Source organism: Pieris brassicae, chromosome 1 (assembly GCF_905147105.1).
Source record: "Pieris brassicae chromosome 1, ilPieBrab1.1, whole genome shotgun sequence".
NCBI lineage: Eukaryota > Metazoa > Arthropoda > Insecta > Lepidoptera > Pieridae > Pieris > Pieris brassicae.
The window spans coordinates 8161715-8178026 of NC_059665.1; the positions used below are offsets into that span (position 1 = coordinate 8161715).

Below are 16312 nucleotides of genomic sequence, written 5' to 3' on the forward strand. Positions count from 1 at the left end.
ATAAGATTTATCTGAAGTAGACTAAGGATTACACTAAAGAGGAAGAGGAAATACCATTTAGGACTTCACCTATTTATTTCTAATGAGAAGGGACAAAAAAAGACTACTGATTGTCACATATCAACAGCATTTTATTTTTATGTTTTTATAAAATATAAGTCATAAGTTTTAAAATAGTTTTTATAATATAAATTAACAACCTATTAGAAGGAGGTGTGCAATCAAGCACTATTGACTGTAATAATTATTTATAAACTTCTTTACTTTTTATACTTCAGACATCATCTAACAGAAATTCCTATTGACATGTTTAATATACATACGAATGTGTATGTTTGTATTGTATACAAACAATCTTATCAATTTCCATTCATAGCACTAAACCTTACATCAACATTCATCAGATAGTTAAATACAGAGATTAATGATAATCATCATAACAAGTAATTTGAAAAATGTATCATTGATTCATTTTTTAAAGATATGATGTGAACCATAGTGTGATGTTCATAATGCTTACAGGCATCTAAATACATTGGCAATAAAAATACTGAAAGAATGTTTATTGACAGTTCATCTCAACTGTGCTACTGAAAACTTTCAGTCAAAGTAAATTTGGAATCATGAACTTTTTGATATTCATACTTGTACTTGTGTGATACCATATGTTTTTATAAATTACATTTTACATCATAAGTTATTATAAATAACTGTCATTATGTTATGTCTTAATATTTATCTCTAACAATACAGTTTTATTAAAACAAGGACTCTAGTTTTTTGTAATCTATGTATTTGTGTGTTTTGAAATACTTCCAAGGACTTTTTATTTTGATATTACAATTTCTATTATAAAAAGTAAAAACTACAAAAGCTATGTCTTCTGTTTTAAAAAAACATCGGTTAAATATTTTAATTTAAAAAAATGTAAAAAAAAAAGTATAGACGCATACTTGACGAATAATGAATCTTATAAATGAATATTAGCTGAAACATCCCGAGGCCTGGCTGGGGTTAATTAAAGGGTAAAATTAATGTGGCGCTGTTCGTCAAACGATACTTACTCCCTTATTCATCAAGGTCAAACGTACAATGTGTTCAGTTTTGATTAAATAATGAGGACTAGCTGACTGAGATTACGACTGTGTGGATAATTGATAAAAAGAAATATTTTTTTTTAAACTACATTTTTCATTCCGGCGGCAACAAAACTCGTATCACAATTTTTAGTAATAATTTCCAATCAGTTTAGTTGAAATATTATATTAAGATAAATTGTTATAAATTTTCGTAACTTAATGTAAAGAAATAATTAATTAAGATTACTGATTTTACCTCTTCAAAAACACAGTACACGTAAAAGCAAATTATTGAAAGCCAACGAGCTTTGCCGCTCACATACAGTATATTTTAGGAAAAATTATTACATCAGAATCCAAGTTAATACCGTAAAAATATTGTACTAAACCTAAGAGTCATGATTCTATTGTCTCCGGATATTTTATTCATAAATATAACATATTCAGAGTACAAGTGAGCATTGCATTAAATCGAAAGAAAAAACAGATCCTCTCAGTTTCAAAGAGATAAATAGCTTTCCTGAAACTTGAAATCCAAATCCGTTTCGATCAGATAGCATCGGATAAAGATCAAACGGATCAAGTCGATATTATAATACGTCAAGTACTTTAAAGAAACAATTTTTTTACTTATGACGCTTAACATATTTATGTATTACCTTGACGTAAACAAACTGCTAATAAAGTTTTCAGTGTTTTAAAGTGCGACAATTTACTTTCTTTGAAATACCCATTTAATGTATAACGCGTTAACGTTTATACTACATATGTATTTCTATATAGTTTTATTAGAACCAGATAGAAACTGTTTTTCATATCAATGCTTCTATCTAGACATCGTAAAGTACCCTTCTCTACATAGTGTAATGTGTACATTGCTCTAATTACACGAACTAGAGACCAAGATCCAGTTTGTATTGAAATTTATTTCAATTATAAATCTTGCTGTGTTTACGTAATGCCGTTGCGTCAATACGTTGCGCAAGCGATGTCTTTGTTTCGAGATATATTGAACTAATTTCGATAATTGCCTTAAGAATTTAAGGCAAAATTAGTAGCTTTATCCTATAAAAAACAACTTCTAACAAACAATAACAAGTAAAGACAAATTGTAACTTCTTAATATTAATGACCCGCCTGCTTAGGGCTTCATTTTGTATGTCTGTCTGTTCTTAGGGGAATTAAAAAGAACCGATTCTTTTAGTAACATCATCACTACGTGCTCAAATTGTTGTTGATTCCTGGTTGCATTTTGGCTAATTCCCAAAACTTCAATTGGCCTTCTAAAAACTTTATACTATAAAAATATGTATGTATGTATTTACATTACTTATTTATATTTTTTTAATTAATAAATATAATTATCGTGTGACCCAATGAACAAATTATACAATAAACACTATCGATAAATGAGATTCATTTGTTTATTTAATACCCTCTGAAACTATACTAAAACTGTTTTATTTTCAGGCGGTTCCGATAGCAACAAGGGCAAAAGCAAGAAGTGGCGGAAAATACTTCAGTTTCCTCACATATCGCAATGCCTAGACATAAAGACAACAATAGGTAAGTGCCTATTTCCTCTCTATATATCTCTACATTAAACGCCTTCACGATCCGTTATATTGTATGTAACTTGGGTTAGCTCAGATAAAGTATTTTAATAGAAAAAAATATTTAAAGAAACTACGAGTACATATTGATTTCTAGAATAATAAGAAGTTTTGGTGTTTTTGTATGTTTAGTTCAAAATCGATTTCACCTTAAACTGTTAGTCTGGTAGTATTCAATAGATGAAACTATTAAAAGGAATTTCTAATAATAGCGATTCAGTTATAGCTGCTCTACAAATGCACAACTCGAAACAAAAGATGTGTCAACAATGCCGCGTTCTATAGATTCTTGCGTTATGTATGAGAGGATCGTAACAACTGGAGTTATACAGAAACAAATCATACATTTGTAAGTTACGGATCATAGAGAAAAAGAACTAGGTTTTGTTAAGATAAACCTGCTTTTAAATAGGTATAATAGTTGTATTTAAAATAACGAAATGCCATTCTGAATTATAATACGTTAATGTCTAAGAACTTTAATGATAACTCCATTAAATACATTTGTTTTTACTAAAATACCCTTTGATTTTTACAAATTTTATTTAAGCTATATTAAAAATACACAGCGTAACTTAAAATCAAACAATTAGACGGATTTGTTATTTTAATGGGGATTAAACTCAAAATTTAAATTATATTAAACAAGTAGCCAATCTTACGTAACTAACGTATATTTTTCAAATGTAACCTTGTGTTCCTAATTAAAGTTATAATATAACCACTGCAAATTCATTAACGTTACCCATTATATATCGATAGCTTATTCGCTAGGAAAATTTAGTTAATGAACTTTAAGCAATCCTTAACGTATTTTTGAGAGTAGTATCCTGTATGTATACTATATCACGAGGCCGTAAAGCTAAACTATTCAGGTCCCGGTAGAATATGATTGTGAAAGTCCTTCTGATTCGGAAATTTTGGAGACAACCAAGGTGGTTAAAATAAAATATGTTTATTATGCAATATAAGATTATTCCTCTTCTGATGTACCGTGGCCATATATAAAGTGATAAGGTTAAAGTCAATATTTTCTCCATTATTTCATTTCTCTGACGACACAATTTTCTATTCACTAGGTAGAGGTCTGTAAGTTTTCAACTTTAAGCATATTCAGCGAAACTTGCACAGAAGCAAAGTATTCTATACTTTATTTACAAAGTACAACTTTGAACGGAAAAGATAACAAGTAGCTTGTTATTTCCTTTTGGGATTACAAATTTAGTTGCAACTAAAACGTATGTGGGTAGCGAGTTTGCCTTTGTTATAAATTGTTATTTAATTCTCATATTATGAATTAAGTAAGTTTATTTTCTTACTTTGATAACATAAAGTACAGTTGTTTATTTCTCAATGCAAAGGAATGATATGTAATTGGTATCACTTATTCTATGACTATATATATATATTAGGTCCTTACATATGAAATTGGCGTTTTGTATGGGAGGAACAAAAAGTCGAATATTTTTAAATATAATATATTTAATTAATCAAAGTATGAACCATTGTTTTCTATGCACTTTTGCCATCTCATAGTTAGTTCATTGATCCCTTTACTAAAAAAAACAGTCGAACGGGAATCAATAAAATCTGTGAAGGCGATTTGGACTGACCCATCAGAGTTAAATTTTTTCCCTTGCAAGAAGTTGTCCAAATTTCGAAAAAAATGGTAAACTGTTGGAGCAAGGTCCGGGGAGTACGGAGGATGCCTTAGACATTCCAATTGAAGCTCTTCTAATTTGATAGCCCTCTGTTGTGCAGTGTGTGGTCTAGCGTTGTCGTGAAGTAGCAGTGGCGTGGAGCGATTGAGCCTAGGTTGTTTAGCCGCAAGCTTTCCATCATGGTTTGCAATTGCTGACAAAAGACATCAGCCGTAATAGTCTGGCCAGATTTGAGAAAACTGCAATGAACAATACCGGCACTAGTCCACCAAACGGTTACAAGTAACTTTTTTGGGGTTAATTTTCGCTTGGGGCAGGATTTGGCTGGCTGGCCAGGGTCCATTTTTCATCACAGGTAATGATTCGGTTTAAAATACCTTCATTATTGTGCCGGTTCAGTAATGTAAAGCAGCGTTTGCCGGTTTGCTTCAGTCAATTCGTGAGGTACCCACCTTTCAAGCTTTTTAATCTTCCCAATTTGCTTCAAGTGAATTGAAACAGTTTTATCACTAACACCGCAGCCTGCAGCTAACTCGGACGTGGTTTGCGATGGATCCGCTTCCACAATAGCCTTCAATACTTCATTATCAACTTGGGTCTCAGGCCGTCCACGGGGCTTGTTCTGCAGGTCGAAATTTCCAGAACGAAAACGTTGGAACCAAAAACGAACTGTGTTTTCTTTTGCAACATGACCGCCATACACATCATTCACCCTTCGAGTCGTTTCCGCAGCACTAGTGCCACGGCGGAACTCGTACTCGTAAATAATGCGATACTTTAAGTTTTCCATTTTGTAAAATGAGTGATGCAAACAGAAAAAAACAAATGAATGACGGTCATCGAAGCACAAATACATGAGTAAATAGCTGTACAAAAATGAATTTGGAATTCCTTACCAAAGAGGAGAACATCGTGATTAAAGTGGCCAGTACGAAATACGCCAATTTCATATGTAAGGACCTAATATTATAACGATACATCAGTTAAAATGCTCTAAACACGAATAGTAATTACATTATGTATCTTATGTCATCTATATGACATATTAATATTCTATTTATATTCTTATTCAAAAAAGGCAAAAAGTTATTGCACTGTTTTAATTAAAGCGTTCTCTTTCCGTCATATTTTATTTACGCTATAATGAAAAGAGAGTTTATTAAAATTGTGCTTTTTTACTTTTTATGAATAAGATGGTAATCATCGCCCTAACATTGCCATTGGTCTGTGTAGAATTCCCTGCAAATACGTTGGTCAGAGTCAATAGATGCGCAGAAGTCGTTTTCAAGTATTTTCCTACCAAAGTACATGCGCGAATTTTCTCCCACCACGTGACGTTTGGCTAAGTTTTGTTATACGTGAAACCACCATAAGCCTTTACGGCGTAACGATTTGTTAACGGCTTTAATTAGTAACGATGGCTCCCTATCGCGTGACCTGCGAAGCCACGCAGGAAGTACCTTATTACCTCAATGTGTTAGGGCTTACACAAATGGAAGTATCCTTTATTTACCAGAAATTGATTTTTTAAATAAATGTTTTTTCGTATCATTGAACCTATCTACATATTACGTATTCCATCGTTGGCTATATCATAAGTACAATTTTTTTTGTTATATATAATTTATGTTACGAAAACGGAATAAATAATAAGAAAATAATTTTAAAAACACAATAAGACATTAACATTGCACTATAACCCAAAAGGGTAATTCTTCGTAATGCGTCAATCTATTCACTCGTTAGGTACCTACTAGTACGTACAACGTTAAATCAAAATGACTTTTAAAAATGGGTTTGTTACACTCCTGTCTATTTATTTATAGATAATTTAAAAACTAAATATAGCTCTCTATTGCTTTAGACCGTTTCTCAACTTTATTTTAAAAGGCGATCGCAGTCTGTTGAAACATAATAAATACAAACTACATATAAGTACAAAAGATTCGTTAAAAATAGCGGCCATGTACATATTATTATAATTTTACAGTGACGGGGTCTCAATACTGTTTTATTTTATGTTACGACGTAAAAATGGTTGAGTGATGCATTACACGAAAGGAAAGCTGGTCGTTTTAATAATTAAAACGACTTCAAGAAGATCTGTATTGTGTGTGGGTAATTAGGCAAAGATATATAAAGGTCGTGGGTAAAAGTATTCTCGGTTAACAGGTTGTAGATTTGTGGTTAATACAAAAAGTGGGATATTCCAAATTTAAAATCAGTTTTGTATATAAAATTTGAACCTTTGTACCTTTCAATTGCGAAAGTAATACCCATTCCTGCATTTTATATTTATGTATACCAGTTCGATGTGTCCTAGGAATTGTGGGGAACAAAATCATGCTATTGCTCTCGGAAGTTTTCTGTTGTTATTTTAGAATCTGGCATCCATAGTTTTCCCACAATCGCGATTAGGGCTGTCTACGCAAAGTAATTTATCACTATGCTAACTTTTATGGGATTAGTGCGTGGATTAGATTAAATAATGTGTTGATTTATCTTCCACAAATGGCGTGTCAGATATTATAGAATAATAAAAAAATTTAGGTAAATTTCTGTACATTACTTAGACTTTCGTGTTTGTGGTGATCATTTGATAATAATCACAAATAATTTTTATATCAAAAATCATTGGGAAGATATACCAAAATAGCTATTACCCTTATGAAACAATTTATATTTGGTTGTATGTTTAAAGCTGTCATGCACAAAACTATATCCAAACTACAGTGTAAGCTCTATATAACGACACTGACGGTACTATGCATCTTATGGCGTTAAAGAGAGTTGTCGTTAAGAAGTGAAGAAAAACTCAGATAATCCATAGGCCCTACTTATTCGTCATGGTCTACAACAGGCTATATGTGCAAGCAATTCCAATTTGTAAACAAAAGACCGACTTTCTTAGAAAGTTCGTATGCATGATGCTTACAGTCGAGTTTATTGCGGGCTAGGATATTAAAGTTACAAAAGAACGTACATATCTGTGCAGTTTTTACTAATTTTAGCAACTTAAAAAGTACTTAATACTCAATTGTTGTCGTTATTGTGAGTGGGTGTAATGCTATGTAGAGTATATCGTTGTATGGAAGACAATCTAAACCAACCAAAGCCAATTGATTTCGACGATTTATCGAGATATCTTCGTTAAATCGAGACACGTTACATGGAGTTTACACTGTATATCGAAACTATTTCCAAGGTTCTTTATAGTCTTCATTACTGAAGGTCGTGTCTGTCTCGAAATGCCCTTACCGACACTCGACTTGCTGCCTCCACACCACTCTAACCTCAGCTTGTCTTAGTGCATTAGAAGTATTGGGACCCATAATTGTCTTTATTTGGTCACACCAATGGGTAGGCGATCAACCCCAACTTATTCTGCTATCACTTCTCTCTACCATCACCAGCTGGCAATACGGCCAAAGTATTTGAGTTTTTAAGAAATACCAGTTTGCAAAAATATATTATACCAAAATACCATATCAAATAATTTACCTTTATTTGGTTACACATTTATATAGATTTTTTATTCATCCTTAGTTTACTATTACGTAGATTTCATTATGGAAGCCTGCTGAATTATGACGCTATTAAACGTTATACAAACGAACACGTTTATGTCTTAATTAATGTTAATCGCTAATGGATCGCATCTATTGGCCGATGAAATCTTTTTGCATCGATAAAATGTAACTGCATACACACTGTACTCTAGCCACGATAAGAGGGCATTTAGGATTTTGCTTATAAAGTTCTGGAAAATGAGTTTGATTCAAGGAATCAAAAAAATAGATACAATATTGACTAGTTTCTCACAGAGTATTCTTTTACCTGGCGTGTCATTTATCAACTAAGTAATAATAAATAAAATATAATTTGGACTCAAAATTTCCTTTCACTGTGATGTGAGAAGCCATGAGAAGCCGAAGACGGGAGTTTGGAGGAAGTTGGCCGGGGCCACTAACGCGACCTCAAGAAATGAAGTCGTCGCGCGACTAAAGAAGTGCTATGAATGACAGAAACAAAAACAGAATTTCATTCTGTAGTCTGCAGAAATATGGTTCTAATTAAATAGGCCAACTCTTTGTAACTCTGGTATAGACATGAAGCTGTAAGCTGCGATTTGAATTTTAGATTAGTCATTTAGAGCAAAACAGAATTATTCATTGATTCTGTTGGCGATAACAAGTTACTGCATCTATCGTAAAGATAGTTTAATTTATTCTTAACTGTGCATTTAACATCGGAAAAGAGAGTTCTGTTTAACACAGATGCGGGAAAAGGAATGTTATTCATAAAGATTATAATTGTATTATTGTATATAACAGACTATTTCACGTTACTAAATAAAGTAATTAGATTATTTATTAGTGAATATAGAAGATATATATATATAAGATCTGATAAGTGTTCGTTTTAAAAATTCTAATTAAATATTCCAAACGTCCTATGCCTGTGAACACCTAAACAAGCGTCAAGTTTTTTATGTGATAAATATCAATATTAAAATTAGGAAATATTAAAAAAAATAGACGGGCGAAAAGATTATTGATAAGCATCGTTATCGTGTCGTGGTCGAATTCGACTAATGACCTTTTTTAGGTCTACTATACCATACCGCTTAATAAAGCTATGTTTTATATAGATTATTCTCAATAACGCTTTGTTTCATATTGTCAAATAGTATGTTTAATGTGACAAAAAAGCTATATTGTTATAAAATTGGTACTGATTGTCGTACCAGACCCAGAAATATAAAAATAATAATTTCTCTAAAGCACTGGAAGTTTCAAACATTTGCGCTTATACCGGTTAAAGTAGATATATTAAACTAAAGACGAAACTGTGCGTTCGGTTGTGATTGGTCACACATACGTAATAACATGACGCATCATGTCGCGTAATGGACTAGAGATGCTGTTGACCAATCACAATCTAACGGAGCGCACAATCGTAAAATTCGTTTCAAATTACTCCTTACATATTTTCTACAGACACGTAGTTCTGCTTATACGTTAACATGTTCAAACGCTTGTCCACATTATTATCTAAATTATTTAATTCAGAAATATATGACCTAATGTCATGTAGCCACTACTGTAAACCGTACCTGTGGTCGATGTTCATGGATTCACATAAAACTATATTGACGTGATTGTAATTATACACAAAGCGTAAAGGCGGAAATAGTGGCCTTAACGTAGTAGTGAAGTAGGAAGTGAAGGAAGCGCCAAAAATATACAGAATGGATTAAACTCTCTAAAATTAATCAAATGGCCTTATAATAGCAGTTCAATGATGAAGTTTGCAACCTTGTGAGTCTATAGCTTGGCTCTTAATCTTGGAGTCTTTGAATCAAGTTTGTACCAATAGACCGTATGTGAACCGCAGCTCATAAAGTGAAGGAAACTGTATGCCTCAGACCCAAAAATCTACGACTTGTATCTTAAGGTTGATGAACGAAAAAAAGATCACGAAACATATACAGAAATCGGAGGACCAAGGTCAGTCACTATTGACCATCAAGTGGCCCTTGAATCGCCATTATTTGATTGTTGACGTTCAACTCTTTTTTCATCGGTACAGAGGGAAGAGGAATTTCCATGCTATTCATCTGCGTATTACGATAGCAGGCTTATTGATTGATACACTCTCTTTAACTGTTAAGATTGATTTAGGGCATATCCTGTATATCGACGATAAGCAACGAGCTTCAGGTCTTGTTTTATAGAACGCGACAGAGTTCTTGCAGGAATCTTCATTTCTCGCGATAATATTTTTGATTCCTAATGGGTTCGAATTAACAGCCTTTGTTGTATTCTAAATGCACGCGGCCGCCCCGATCTTTTCTGGTCTTCGAAACACGAAATGTTGTTGTATCTCTGTTGATAGGACGATATACGAACATGCGGCAGATACTAAGCTTCTGGAGTGTCACATTGTTGAAGGCGTTCACTGCAATCCTATTTTCTTTATTACTCCATTCCATATTGTATTTTGATAATGAACACCACAAAAAAAGGGATATGGTGAAAACAGTTTTTTTTTTAATTCGTGTTGAACAAAAAGTTTTTATGTAACAGTATTTATGGCCTGACTAGATAAATTGTATGTGGCCCGGGATCTATACGTTTATATACATCCAGTAGAAATTAAGTGTTTCATATGATTACGGGTTGATATCTTTTAAATTAGTATTTAGCAGCTCAATTGGAACCCAAATGGAAAGTTCAAGTGGAGGTATTTACCCAAATGGCGTCCATACTGCCGAACACGAAGTAATGGAAGTAATAATTAACGATTAACATCTTTATTTTACGTTTATTATTTTGTAGAAATTTGCGGGTTATTACTGCCGTATTTTAATATTACTGCTTGGATTTCGGGAGGTACTTAGTATTATTAAATATTATTATCTTTTTAATTGAAAGTAAAATTGTTATTTCGTATCGACACTGCAGTCATAGGGTTATATTTGGAACATTTAAAAATAACATGAAACAATTTTTGGCGCTGACTTAGCTATTAAATTTAAATAATACGTAACAACGGTTCTGCCATAGATAACTATTGATTTTCTTTAAAAAGCTCTTTGCGGAATGGATTGGGAGTTGGCAACACTTTCAAGTATCGGAATCGAATAGAGTAAAGGAAAATGCAATTCAAAAAGGCTGATTCATCTAATGGTAAATGTAAAAAAATAACCATGTTTTCAAAAAATAGCCAATATCAACAACATTACGGTTAAAAAGTATTCGGAAATTGTGTATTCAAAATATTATTTATTTTATCGCCATTATCTTGCGATCTTGCGACCGCGATTATTTATTGCATCAGCGAGCCTTAGCTATTAAATTTGCTTTTGTGCAATTTTTCAATAAAGATTGTACATGTATTTGCTTTTTTCGTTATGGGCAAACTGTAATTAATGGCGTTTTAAAAGCAATTTTCAGAATAGGTATTAAATGTTTTACATCTAGATGGTTAATAAGCTTCAGTTATTTTCTTATACCCTGTTCATTCGTTTAATTCAATGGGATGGAAGATAGGACACCTTTGGAATAAATTACTTTGACTATCGACCTTTTAGGGATAAAATATCAATTTTCATTAACTTCGTCTGAGTAGGTAATACCATAAATGGTCAAATTCATTCATTTCGTTAGGCTCAATGTTATGATAGTGTTTTCAATTCAAGTAAAATTTGTTAAAATAAAGGTTTATCTGTATAGGTTATGGATTAAATTAAATAAAAAAATCGTGGATATGAACCTCCACTGCGGTTTTTCTGGTTATAAAAGGATTCGATGGTGCTGGAAAGTTTTTATACGTAGTGTTGATCCTTTTCACAAGCCAATGTTTAGTTTTAGTTTTAGTTTGAAATGGTCCTTCTATTTGTGGTCTTTCTTTCGCCATTTGCCTTTTGTTCCTTTCTATGACGTGACTCTTCACTTCCATCTTGAAGCCTAGAATATCTCGCCCACTTCCATTTTAATTTTTGGCCTAGTCGACTGCATCTGTAGCTTTTGTCAAATCTCGTATTTTTTCTAATTAGCTTAACGCCTGGAATACTGCATTATATATATATATATATTATTTATTCCTATATACCTTATAGCTAAGATATGCTCAATTTATCTAAATTCCTGGTGAAAAATGTCCAGCACTTATTTGACTTAATGGTAGTGTTATTTCAGAATAATTTGATGGTGAAGAAAGAGACGGCCAGACATGTCATTCCATCGTTGGTGATTGGATAAGGGGGGTAGACCTGCTAGTTTAGATAAATCGTCCAAGTAATTTGGAAATGGAATTAAACTCCAGAAGATTGATTGATCTAATAAACAAAGGACTTTACTAGAATTTCCAGACGCTACAAATGAAACAATTCTGTAGTCTTTTGCGTTGTGAGGAAGTTTTAATAACAATCCAGTCCAAAATGTATATATAGTCATACTAATATATATATATAAATATTATATATACTAATAATAGTATAACTAGCTTTGTGGTAAGTGAATGGAATGTATTTATTTCTTAACACTTCGTTGCAATTATGCGCAGTATAAAAATTGAACATAATTAAATTAAAAAGAAAACTGGCGGCGTTATAACTTATCCACGAAACCACTGTGAGAAGAGAAAAAAATATATTAAATTGGATAAGGTAGGCAAGAAGTGCAAAAATACATATTACATATAGTTATTAAGACAAAACTAAACTGGAACAAAAAAACAAACTAAACTAAACAAAGGATACATGAAAAATAATAATGCACATGAATCACGATAATTTAAGACCAGCCTCACGTCAATTAGTTAGTACGAAAGTTAGGGATACGGTGTGGACAGGTAATGTTTGTACAGAAGGAAGATAAAGTTTATTTATATGAAAGGACTATGAGGAGGATCCTTTTAGGCTACTTTTTTTAAGTCGATGCAAAGTTATAATTCTTTAGGCAATTGACCTTTCCAATAGTCATCAAGACAGGTTTTATTATGTAAATAGGTTGCTGATATAGAGATTAAAAGGATTTTTCTGCAATTTATTTGGAAATACAAAAAATACACCAGGTGTTAGATTATATAATTTTTTGCCGCCAGTTTAGATATGTTTATGGCATTAGCGATAAAATGCTAAACACGTCTTTATGTGTCGTGTGTTCACATTAACCCGTTGGCTGTTTAAATTTTCATTAATCAACGTAATGGAATAATTTATTGCTCACTTAGATTGTAATGGCGTCCATTTTCTTTTTATTGTTGATTAATATTGTTGAGTGGTTTGGTATAGTTGTGGGTCTGGGGTTAAATGTTCTTAACAACCTCTTTCATATTTACATTTGAGCGCGACTTCGCTTGAATTTATTATTATGCAGTATTGTTTCTGTGGCTTTGTTGCCTTAATTAATAAATAGACAAAAATATGTTGATTATTGAAGCGTTCCCTTTTTTATATACATTTTTTTTTCAATATTGCTTTAAAGGAGTTTAATTAATTGTTTATAGTGGGTTAATGGTAAATAGAGCAGTATTGGTGTAGTGGCTTTAGCGTGCATCTGTCATCCCTGAGGTGGTAGGTTGGTTCCCCGTCTGTGCCACCCTTGACCAATGAACATTCTTTTTATGTGCGCATTTATTATTCGTTCGAACGGTGGAACGTGAGGAAAGCGGCTTAGACCTTAGACAACCTTAGATCCAACCTACTACCTACTCTACCTACCTACTGACCTACTCGCCTATTAGATTGACAAGTGATCATGAAACCGATACGCCACTGAATTTTTATTCTTCTAGAACAGTCCCTAATCTAAACCCCATTTTAAATAAGGTGGAAATGCGTCCCCCACACTAAAAGTGTCAGGGGATCGACTTACTCAGAGAACCGGGTGAACTACACCCACTAAAACTAATTCAGATAGTAAGAACACGGATCAAAAGGAAGTATTATAAAATATTAAGAAAATTGGCAGCGTTTCCTTTAAAATCTGTCAACACGACTCGTGTTTCGAACCGCGGCTAGCCCCTATAAATAGACGAAATACGATCTCATATGTACAGTATAAAATTACATAAAAGTATATACAAATATAGGAATTTATTCCTTGTTCAACCTAGTTTACTTAAAGTTTAAACTATCGGAAAAATCTTGGCATAACAACCTGCAGAGTGCAGTAAACATTATACGTTGGCAAAGACATACGGATTTTCTCACTTAATTTGCTCTTCGTTGTTCATTCTTTGTGAAACTTTATATGAAAGTGCGAATTATGAAGCTTTATGCATATAAAGCTTCTGCGGTTTAGTGAGTCATTGGTTTTGTTAAAGCATTTAGTTTACATTAGTATTACCTGTTTATAGGACCGTATTAAATTCAGTTCTCAATGCTGTTATGTCCTATCTCAGTTTAAAAAAAATTAAATGGTCATATTGATTTAAAACAAACACCGATTTTATAATATACTAAAAGTATTAAATATTTAGTTTTTTTATTATCAAGATAATGGAATGCTATAAGCAAAGCTATGTCAAGATAGTTAAACGATAATTCATACGGAGTATGAAGATCATATTATACATATAGAACAGTGTTGGCGAACGGTGAAGGAAAACATCGTGAGGAAAACTTACCTTAAACCCAAAAAGTCAACGGCGTGCGTCAGGCACAGAAGGCTGATCACCTACTTGCCTATTAGATTAGAAAATGATCATGAAACAGATACAGAATTCTGAGACCCAGACCTAAAAAGGTTGTAGCGCCATTGATTTATTTATTCATAAAGATGATATTAGCCTTTAAAACTTCTCGAGTATCCAGCCGATACACGGACGGTGGAGATATGCTTGAAAATACACAAACAGAGTTCTCGTGAACAGAAGGAAATGCTAAAATGAAACTAATTTGCTACTAACATTCAATAACGAGGGTAATCGCAACGATAAAGTCAATACGTTTTTGCTCTATTGAAAAAGCTTCGAATGTAGACGAGACGTCAATTGTGAAGCTTACAAAACGTGTCGAAGCTTTATTCGTACATAGAATCGGAAGGCTGTTTTCGTGTGATCGTTCACATTAAACTGTCGTAACAGACAGCGGGTGACGCATTGACAGATTGACAGCACAACTTTGCAAGGATTTCGTAGCCGTTTTTGGCGGCAAAAAACTGAATGCGTTTACATTAGCTGTGGCCAAATGTGGCAAGTGGTACTTGATGGATAATCGGGGTAATTTAACATTGACTGCTTAATGTCGTGTCGGGTTTTTTATCTGTATATAAATTTTAGGATACATACATAAGCCTGCGCCTCCGTATAATGGAAAACTTTCATTAGTATTTATCGATTTCACGGATGTCCGTTAGACAAATATTGGAGCTAAAAAAATTGTTTTTCAGCCAGCCAGCGATTTTTTCTCAGCTCGAATCGGAACTAGTGTCGGTTTTAATTGTAGCGGTAAATGGAATGTTGGCTACAAGACCTTATAAAATTATTACTTCCGTGATGAATACAATTGTTCATAAAATTAAACAGTAAAATTTTCTTTGCTTCCGCTTCTGAATATAAAAGTAATTCGCCATAGATCAAGAGATATTTTAAAACATACTTCCTGCATACGTAATTTGACAAGGGATCGTCTGTTTTGGATAGGTTTCGGACGCGTAAGGCTATTATTCGCTTGACATATCAATCGTAAACACTATGCGACATTTTCGACCTTTGTAACATATTTTCCTTTATACTGGAAATACATTAATCTCCGAGTTGGTATAGAGTCGTCTGTCTTTGTTTGAGGATTAATACGATATACATATTTATGAAAAGCTATTTTGGTTGTTATAGATCAAAGCTTTCAGCTTCGTAGCAAATTGTATCGTTGTTTCATTAAAATAATTGTTAAAAATGGTGGCACTTAAAACCTGTGGTGCTTTTGCTACCTTTTGTGTTAAGGTCTTAGATTTTTGTATCTGTTCCGTAATCATTTTGTTCTAATAGAGAGGTTGGTGATCAGACTTCTGTGCCTGACATACGCCGACGACTTTTAGAGTTTGAGGTGTCGTTTTCTTCTCGATGTTTTCCTTATGGTAAAAGAAAACATTGAGTTTTTAAGGCGCAATTACACTTAACAATTCTTTGGCGCATAGCTGTGGTTCCAACGCCAACCTCAGGGTTGTGAGGAGCAAGCTATTGCAAATAGTCAGTCAACACATACAAAAAGTAAATCAAATCATACCTTTGGATGAAGGGTTTTTAAAAATTAAAATTGTAAAAATTTAGTTCGTGGCTTTAACTATCTATACAAGTGTTTCATCTTATATAAAACCAGCCTAAGTCGATCGCTTACTCTATGTAATCGTTATAATCGAGTACGTATAAATATTATGAGACGTCTTGGTACATAACTCCTAGTTAAACATATTCAGCGCTGCATTAACAGCTGTAAGATACGTATTGT

At 32.9% G+C, this 16312-nt stretch overlaps 1 protein-coding gene across 2 annotated transcripts in view; it reads left to right on the forward strand.

The window, feature by feature from the left end:
• The window catches only part of LOC123706817 (G protein-coupled receptor kinase 2), a 44304-nt gene that overhangs the window by 944 nt on the left and 27048 nt on the right, over window positions 1-16312 (forward strand). For both annotated transcript variants that reach the window (XM_045656278.1, XM_045656287.1), the window contains exon 2: window positions 2550-2645. In XM_045656278.1, the coding sequence (XP_045512234.1) occupies window positions 2550-2645 (96 nt within the window). The remainder of the gene's footprint in view (window positions 1-2549; window positions 2646-16312) is intronic.